At 49.5% G+C, this 9,515-nt stretch overlaps 1 protein-coding gene across 1 annotated transcript in view; it reads left to right on the plus strand.

The window, feature by feature from the left end:
• Glrx5 (glutaredoxin 5) overlaps positions 1-6,423 on the plus strand; it is a 16,765-nt gene extending 10,342 nt beyond the window's left edge. Inside the window, exon 2 of the mRNA XM_031356606.1 lies at positions 5,818-6,423. Coding sequence (XP_031212466.1) covers positions 5,818-5,993 — 176 coding nt within the window. The 3' untranslated portion in view covers positions 5,994-6,423. The remainder of the gene's footprint in view (positions 1-5,817) is intronic.
• The last annotated feature ends 3,092 nt before the right edge of the window (positions 6,424-9,515 follow it).

Here is a 9,515-nt window from a genome sequence, read left to right on the forward strand (position 1 = left end):
CGTGGGTTCAGTTTCCAGTGCCCACATGTCCCTTAACTCTAGTTCCAGAAGTTTCAATGCCCTCTTTTGGTCTCTGTGGGTACCAGGCGCACATGTGGTATATAGATATATATGTTATATTCATAAAAATAAATAGTGACTAAAAATCATGAAACCCTTGGCACATGCTAGTTAGTCACGAGGTACTGCCATTATGGTATACTATGCAGAGATATGCTTGAGAACATGTGAAAAACACTGGTATCAGTTTATACTGTGTATGCCTGCTTCCTCCTTTTTTTCCTTCTTTCCATCTTTTTTCCTTTCTCCCAACTTACTGGACTCTTTAGTTTATATCCAACTGAGGATCTGTTAAGTAGATTAGCTTGAACCCAAGGGAGATAACGTTAATATTTGAAGCATTGCAAACAGGCACAGATAACCTCATCTCTTGTGCCTCAGTTGACAAACAATAAGCTATATTCCAAGGTATACTGATCAAGTCGGGGTTTTGTTGACTGTGTACTCTATGAAGTGTGGTGCGCCTGAGGATCAGCTGTCCTTTCTATTGCTGCAATGAGGGGGTTGGCAGTGGGACAATAATGCTGCCTGCCTCAGTGGATCAGGAAACGCAGGGGCTGACCTGCTGTGGTGATGGCCTATCCCACCTAGGTCCGACCTCACAACACCTTTGTTTTTCCTGCCTCTCTCCTCTTCTCCTCCAAAGGCCCTGTCTCCCCTGAATAGTACTACCAGCTAGGGACTAAATATTTAACTTCTGAGCCTGGAGCCGGGTGTGTATGTAATATCACATCCAAACCACTGCACTTTCTGTTCAGACAAAATTCTGCCCCGTACTGAGAACCATCCTATTTTTCTCCTCTGAGGTCACTGACGATAGCATTTTGGCTGTATAGTATGAATATGAAAACGTTTTCACTTTAGCTTGTATCCATAAACCTCCAGAGTTAGAAGACAGACACCACAATCAAATGCCTTTAATACACCTACTTGGATGCTGTGCACACGTGTAATCTCTCGAGAAGCTACTGGCAGTGTTCGCCAGGCCTTTGGGGCACCGCGTCACCCCCGCACCCGGCCGAGTTGGGGTTTTTGAGCTCCTCCGGCGACGTGCGCACAAACTTAGGCAGTCCTCAGCATGAGGGCCGGGCTCCTTTGCCCCGCCGCACTCGCTCTGCGGAGCCCCAAAGCCAGGGCCCCCCCTTGGCCGCCGTGCCCTGGGCTGCCCCAGTCCCTGCCACCAAGCCTGGGCAGCTGTCCGCAGGGACCTCTTTTCTCTGCCCGGGTCTCTGTTGCTTTTTGCCTGGGCAGGCGAGGTGGCTGGCGGGGATCGGTTGGCGTGGAGCTGTTGCAGGACTCTGGGCTCATCCGCTGCCTGCCATGGGTGCAGGGCGAGGGGAGCCTCTGGCCGTGCTGTGGGCGTGGCCGTCCCACTGTGGGACCCCATGGCTGGCCCACAAGGCTGCTGTCGCTGGCCACTACACCGCTGCGACTGTGTGGGTTTGGCGAGTGTCGGTCGACCTGCCACTCCATGGACCCCTAAAACTCGGCAGTCGTGGGACCGGACGAGGGGCGGGGCGGGGCACACCCGCGCAGAACTCCCGGACACTGACTAGCCGAGTGCCGGCGAGCCCAAAAAACCGTCCCAGGTACAGCAGCGGGCCAAGAAAGCAGACAGCCGCCTCTACCTCGCAGTGATTTTTATCGGGAGGTGGGGAGTTTGGGGGGGGCTGAGCTTTTGCCCCTGGCTATTGCCTCCAGCAGTAAATATAAAGACAAAGACACAAAAGACTTAGCAGTCACTCAAGACAGGACACACAAACTTACAAGTAACATTGAACAAAGACCAGGACTCTCTCCTGGAAGAGCCAAAGGGAGGGCATAGCTGCACGGCCCACCTCTCCTGCTATTTCTCCATCTCTAGGGCCTTTAACCGGCAAATTAAATCTTTTTTCTTGACTCTACTCCCTTTTCCCTGAGAGAAGCTTTTTGCTTCTTTAGACAGCTATGACCCATTCTTATGGGACGGAATGTACTTACACAACACGTCCGTGCTGTGAGTAGCTGGATGGCGGCTGCACTTTCACACTTCCCAGGGAGCTCTCCCGGGGTCTTTACCAGATGGTCCATCTGGCGAAAAGTCTGTACCTCGAGCCCCCCCTCCCCCCCGCATTGAGGGGCCACCTATCCTGGCCTGCAGGGTTCAGTTATTTGGGGGGTCAGGGGGAAACATGCCTGTGGGGAAGAATGGGTGAGAGAGAGGAGGAGACCTTGCAAAGGTTTGTCAAGGTCTACTTTACTTAGAGCAAACTGCTCAATTTATACTTCACAAAAGTGGGGGGGGGCGGCAGGGAACAGTGGGTTCACTCCAGGGTTGTCCATCTGACAGATGTTGGCAGGGGGTCCGGAACATTTTGTCTTGGTATACTGCCTCTTGGTAAACAGGCACAGGATGTTTTTAGCCAAGGTGAATGTCAGGCAGTTCTCAGGCTAGTTGAGGGGCAGGGGGTCTGGTGGCCATGCCTTGGCTCTCAACACTCTGGAAATTAGTCCACACTTGAAGTTCTACTGCGAACTTCATCGAAGGGACCTGTTAAACCACGACAGTGTGGTGTGCTTAAGTGTTTCACTGGAAAACACCTTTTGGAAGTGGACAGGGCAGGCAATTCTAATACATGTTTTCTTTCATTTTTTGTTTGTTTGTTTGTTTGTTTTTTGTTTTTTCTGGCTTAATAAACTGTAGTGTTTGGGAGGGCCACAGGCATGGGTGCAGGTGCCCGCGGGTGTGAGCACCAGAGGTCTATACCAAGTGTCTTCCTGAGTCAGGATCCCTTACCAAACCTAGAGTCAGCCTCAGGGACTCTCCTCGATCTGCCCCGAGAGCTGAGGTTACAGGCATGCACTGCTGTACCCAGCTTTTTGTCATAGGTTTCGGGGCCTCAAATGCAGGCCTTCATGTTGGCAGGGCACCTACTTTGGGAGCTCAGCTGTCTCCCCTGACTTCCTGACTGGGAGTGTCATTTGCTTGGTTTGTTTTGTTTTGTTTCTTGTTGTTCTTTGTCGTTTGTTTTTGATGGAGCAGTGATATGTGAATTGAGTCCCCCAGCTTCCTAACTCTATTTAGGGTAGCTTCCATTCAACACTTGGTCTTGAATTGGATTACTGTCTAGACTGGTTCCTACCTGACTGTCGCCAAGAGGTGCAGTTTTGAACACTAAGTGGGAAGTAAATAAGCCACGTTTAAACAGTCCCTCTGGTTCATAACAATGCTTAAGGTATAGAGTTCTAGTAATAAAGACCTTTCCTCCCTAGGCAGAGGCAGCTCTAACCTAAGCCTGACACCTGCAGCTCCAACACTGTCGGTTAAGGCAGGCGTGACTCTGCAAATTTGAGGATAGCTTGGAGTTCCAGACCAACCTGGGCTAAAACAAAAACAAAATAAAAAAAGCTCCCAGCAAGCAACAGTAACTGCAACTAAAGTAATCCCAGTGACCTGTTGGCCTGTGGCACCGAGTACTGCCAGGAAGCTGCTGTGTGTCCTTGAGGCAGAGTTCCTTAAATGTCAGTCATGAGGCAAGCAGGACTGTGGGTGGGGTGGAGCTTTGACTGTCTAGTCTGAGGGCCACTTGTTGTCAGCCAGGTGTTGGGTGTGCTGGTGCGGGACCCACCCCAGTCACAGGCCTCGGTGGCAGAGCCTCATGTGTGGGACCAGCCCAGGGCCTGGGTGAAGTGAGTGCTACCGTGCCTGTGCTGCCTTTCCTGCTTGGTCCACCATGACTTCCTGCCATGATAGACTGTGTCTGAGCCCAAGCAAAGCCTATCTCCCTTGGATGGAAAACAATTCACTGTAAGACAGTGGCACTGTTTAGATGTCAGTGTGGTTTGGGGCAGGCCTCAGGCAGCAAGTGTATTTTCATTTTGCTATGTTTCAAAGCAGTGGACCCTCAGCCAACGCAGTCAGTAAGCTACTGGTGGAGGAAGGCAGGGCTGGGGAATAGAGACCGCATGCAGTCTCCAGGTCAGAGAGCCTGTCTTCACATGGATCCTCCATACCTGCCTCTGCCATAAATAAAGACTTGCTACTCACCCATAGGCTGTTTATATCTGAGGGTCAAGTTTAAGGTGCAAACAAAAACCAAATCTGCACGACCCAAGCATCAAGTCAGTTCTGTGCACCCCACATCAGTGTGGTGGAAGCCTTGGGTTCCAGGCAGTTGAGGGTGCCAGGTGCTGCTGGCTCCTGTGATGACAGGCAGGATTGCCCTCTCCTGCAGCTTCGCCCTCTACTGCAGCTTCCCTTCTTGAGAGGGACTCTCTGAGCTCCAGGCCTGCCTGAGGTGGGTGCTGGCTTTACAGGTGTGGCCAGCACATCCAGCCTGTGACTATTTCTCGGTGTTCACTGTCTGGAGAAGCAAGATAAAGGCTGTAACCCAGTCTCCATCCAGCTCTGTCATTTACAGCAGTGCTCTGTAGAGAAAGACAGTAACTCTAAAAAGAAAGTGTATTGTCTCTTGAGACCCTTGTGATGCAACTCACACTTGTTAATTATATTTGGAAAACAAATATGGAATGATACGGTCTTAAGAGCAAGCCTTGTGCTTCAGTTTGTCTACATAAACAGCTTACCGTGTGGTTGGGTTTTAGATTTGAGTACTGTTGCATGTTTTTGGAAGCGCCTACTAACTTGGTGTATTGATTTGTATGCTCATTTTTGCCTTTTAAAAACACCTGTCTAGGGGCTGGTGAGATGGCTCAGCAGGTAAGAGCACTGACTGCTCTTCCTAAGGTCCTGAGTTCGGATCCCAGCAACCACATGGTGGCTCACAACCACCGGTAAAGAGATCTGACACCCTCTTCTGGTGCGTCTGAAGACAGCTACAGTGAATTACACTGGAGCAAGCGGGCCAGGGCCAGAGCAAGCGGGGCCCACAGAGGTCCTGAGTTCAATTCCCTGCAGCTACACACATGATGGTTCATGGCCATCTGTACAGCTACAGTGGACTCATACACATAAAATAAATAAAATAAATCTTTGAAATAAAACTACCTGTCTATAATGTTTGTTAATTTGTTTGTTGCTGAACTGAACTGAACTGAACTTACCTACACTCACACTAACCAAATGTTTTTTTACTGTTGGGCTGTATTCCCAGCTTTGTGCACACGCACACGCACACACACACACACACACACACACACACACACACAGGCATCTAATACTAATCATCACAGGCTACATATTTATGTCCTTATCAGGTTCTGCAGAGCCCATCCAGCAAGCTGAGACCTGGGATTAGGAGTTGCAGCCATAGGCCAGAATTCTTTGTGCCTCTCCTCAGTAACCCTCAAGGGTAGAATGCATTCAGCGTCTTGAGTGCCAGTCAGAGCTCAGGAAGAAGGCAGAGGTGGGGTCACCCAGGCAGCCAGTGGGTCCAGGGTGGATTTCACAGCACATTTAGAAATGAAGCTGTGACATTTCTCCCCTGAAAACATGACCTGTGTGGATAATTATAGCTTTGCCTGGCTCACGTGCCTTGGTTCCATAGTCCCATTCCCTGGCGTGAGAGTCCTGTGACTGATGTGTCTGTTTTACCAGGAGCTTACTGAATTCTTACGAAAACCTCAGGGGCTAAAGGTTAAAAGAAGAGTTGAGGGACCTGTTAAATAAAGTGCTATCCATTTGGCTCTGAGACCATCGCTGACCAGGAGTGGGGGAGGGGGCCCAGATTTCTGCCAGTAGTGCAGGACGTGGCGTTTGTGGTGGAAGGTTCCCTTGCTTCTAATCATTTCAATGACGTATCTTCCATCTCTCCACAGGTATTAAAGACTACTCCAACTGGCCAACCATCCCACAAGTTTACCTCAATGGCGAGTTTGTTGGGGGCTGTGACATCCTTTTGCAGATGCACCAGAATGGGGACCTAGTGGAGGAGCTGAAAAAGCTGGGAATCCGCTCTGCCCTGATAGATGAGAAGGACCAAGACTCCAAGTGAGCGCCCGCTCCATCGTCGGGGCCAGAACAGCCTTACTGCGTCATGGTGTCCTGCTGCTGCAAGCTTGCGCTGGGCCTCCTGGCTTGCAAGTACCTGGGCAGGTGCTTTTACTCTAGTCTCTGGCTCAGAATACCCTCTGGTGAACTTATAACCACTGCACTGTAAATCAATGTCGTGATCCTGTGTTGCTGTAATCCTAATCTGTTCATGCGTTGTCTTTATTCTCTGCTGGCTTCAGGAGTCAATCCTGATTCTTGTTTGGGTTGTAAAGATGGCAAAGCCCCCTGATGTTTTTGTAACTGCCTCTCAAAGGGAAATGATGGACAGAGAAGAAAATGTGGTGGCTAGTGTTGTTTTTTTTTTAAAATAAATTGCCAACACAGACGTGTGTGAGTAATTAAACCCGGTGAGTGCAGAGCCGTAGAATGTGGAGAAGTAGCCGTCTTTCTCTGTATTTTCTTCCAGCCTTCCCCCTTTCTCTCTGCCACCCTCTGCTTCTCATGCAGCCCCTCTCTCCTCCCTGCCCCTCCCTCTGCCTGTCTTTCTGTCTGTCTGTCTGTCTGTCTGTCTGTCTCTGCAGCTCAGGCTGGCATTGGCTTCAGATCATCTTGCCTCCCTTCACCTTTTAGCACTAAGATGGCAGCCATCCGCCACCATAGTGCCGAGAACAGGCTCCAGGGCAGTGTTCACATCAGGCAAACACTTTACCGACTGAGGTAGAGCCCCAGGGCCCACCTGCATCCCCTTATTTTGAGTAATTAACAGTAACTCTCATTCACTATTAGGCTGCTCTGAGGTTCCATTCGGCTATTAGAGAGCGCCTGTACAATGTGTGTCCTTGGGCCAGATAGTAATGCTGTGCAGGAGGTTGTCCCCTCTAGATGGGAGAAGGCATCAGCTGGCCTCTGACACATTTTCTTTCTCATAAACTGGGGTCTCAGAGGAAATCATTGGAATTGTGTCTGTCTTCCAGTCCATTGTCTTGGTGGGACTTCTCCACGGCTCATCCGGAGGCTGGTGTGGAGGACCTGATTCCCTACCCTCACCCCTGGGACACTTCTCTTCCATTGTGTCTGGCTCAGCAGGAAGCCACATTGAGTCTCCTAAAGCCCAGGAGTCACAGGGGCAGGAGAAAGGCCGCCTTTTCCCATGAGTAGGGCACAGAGAGTGAATAGTGGCTTCCAGGAAGCTGGTCTAGGGAAGCTTTCTGTGTTCAGACACCTTTAGCTCCACTCCTTCCTGAGGTAGGGTGGAAGGTGACCTGTACTTAGGGTATGCTGGGCTCCCAGGGTTTGGGGTTCTCTCTCTCTCTCTCTCTCTCTCTCTCTCTCTCTCTCTCTTTTTTTTTTCTGAGACAGGGTTTCTCTGTGTAGCCTTGGCTGTCCTGGAACTCACTCTGTAGACCAGGCTGGCCTGGAACTCAGCGATCCCCCTGCCTCTGCCTCCCAAGTGCTGGGATTAAAGGTGGGCCACCGCCACCCGGTGGGTTTGGGGTTCTCTAAGAAGGGGAGGAGAGCCACAGTCCAAGGCTGCCACCTTCCCCATTTCACTAGGGACCCAATAAGAGGATGATAGCCCTCACCAGTGACCAATCTCAAGCTCTGGAGTGAGTTGCTTTCCCATTATGGCTGCTTTTGGTCTTTCCCTGGATCTGCCTGTATTCTTTAAAGGCTCATTTTGAAAAATAACTGAAATGATTAAAGAAAATACTTATTAGCAAAACAGCACTGTAAGTATTCTCGCTGGAGTATTAGCTGGACCAGGGTGGGCCGCAGGGAAACCATCCCAGTCAAAGCTTGCGAATCAGCGAGATCCTGTCGGAGCCACAGAGAATGTGTGCATTTGATGCCCTGTAAGAAGTATGATGTTCTTTCCAGAGGTTAAGTAGGAATGCTTTCTATATGCTTTGCACACTGTATTAGTCAGGGCTCTCTAGAGTCACGGAACTTACAGATAGTCTATATAGTAAGGGAGTTTGTTGATGACTTACAGTCTAATCCAACTCCCAACAATGGTTAGCAGCAGCTGTGAATGGAAATCCAAGAATCTAGAACTTGCTCAGTCCCACAAGGCAAGCAGATGAAGGAGAGAGAGAGAGCCTTTCTTCCTCCGATGTCCTTGTATAGGTCTCCAGCAAAAGGTGTGGCCCAGATTAAAGGTGTATGTTACCATACCTTTAACCTCAGATGACCTTGAACTCAGAAATCTCCCTGTCTTAATCTTCTGGGGTTCATAGCCACTGTGCCTCAAGATCCCCATGCTATGATCCAGGTCAGAAACTTGTATCTCTCAGCCTCCAGATCTGGATCGCAGGTGAGCCTTCCAATTCTGCATTGTAGTTCTTTCCAGATATAGTCGAGTGGACAACCAGGAATAGCCATGACACACGCCATAACCAAGTAGAAAATTGAGGATGTTATCTCATGCAAGTCTGAGTCATACCTCAGTGGTCTGTATTAGAGTTCACTCTGAGGATTAAACAGTGACATGCAAGTTCCTTGTACAAACAGCATCACGCCCCTCTAGGAACAGTAGATGACTTCACAGATGTCCTGTCCCCTGGAGCTAGAGATAAAGGCAGCTGGGAACCATCAGACTTGAGTGCAGGGAAACTGAACTCAGGCCTTCCCTAAGAGTAGAACTCATGCTTGACCATGGAACCCTCTCTCCAGCCAGAGAAGGAACATTTTAATTGTAGGTGGGTTTAGCGCTATAGACTGGTAGTCACCTGAATGTCATTCAGCTTAATTTGAACGTAATGGTTTTAGGGTACAAAGTAACTTTTTGTTTGTTTATTTTGTGACTCCCAACTCTGAGCCTCCTGCATAATAAGCCCACAATTCAACACCAAGCCACACCCCTAGCTTCATTAGCCCTGTTGAATTTACTTTCAGGGAGGAGTCTGAGACAGCTGTCTCCAGAGGTCTTGCTCCCCTTGCTTGGTAGTATATTGCCATAGCAGGGTGATAAATCAGGACTGGGAGAAATCAAATCCTGAAATGGCCTGAATGAGAGATGTCCCTCACAGGCTCATGTGTCGTTCGTGGAACCTTTAGGAGGAACCATCTTTCCAGCCCAAGGCTCAGGATCCAGTGATGCTGTGCATAGCACACTCTCAACACAGAGGAAGTGAGTCACTGGGGACAGGCCTTGAGACCTTATAGCCCACCTACTTCCTGATCCCTCTGTGCTTCCTGAGTGTGGTAGTAATGTGACCAGCCAGTCTCCTGCCTCTGCCACGCCTTCTCACCATCTCTCTGGAACCGTAAGTTGTTTTTTTTGTTTTGTTTTGTTTTTTGTTTTTTTTTGAGACAGGGTTTCTCTGTGTAGCCTGGCTGTCCTGGATCTCACTCTGTAGACCAGGCTGGCCTCGAACTCAGAAATCCGCCTGCCTCTGACTCCCAAGTGCTGGGATTAAAGGTGTGTGCCACCACCGCCTGGCTGTTTTTTTTTTTTTTATTAGATATTTTCTTTATTTACATGTCATATGATTTCTCCTTTCCCAGTTTCCCTCCAAAAAAC

Source organism: Mastomys coucha, unplaced genomic scaffold (genome assembly GCF_008632895.1).
Source record: "Mastomys coucha isolate ucsf_1 unplaced genomic scaffold, UCSF_Mcou_1 pScaffold6, whole genome shotgun sequence".
Taxonomy (NCBI): Eukaryota; Metazoa; Chordata; class Mammalia; order Rodentia; family Muridae; genus Mastomys; species Mastomys coucha.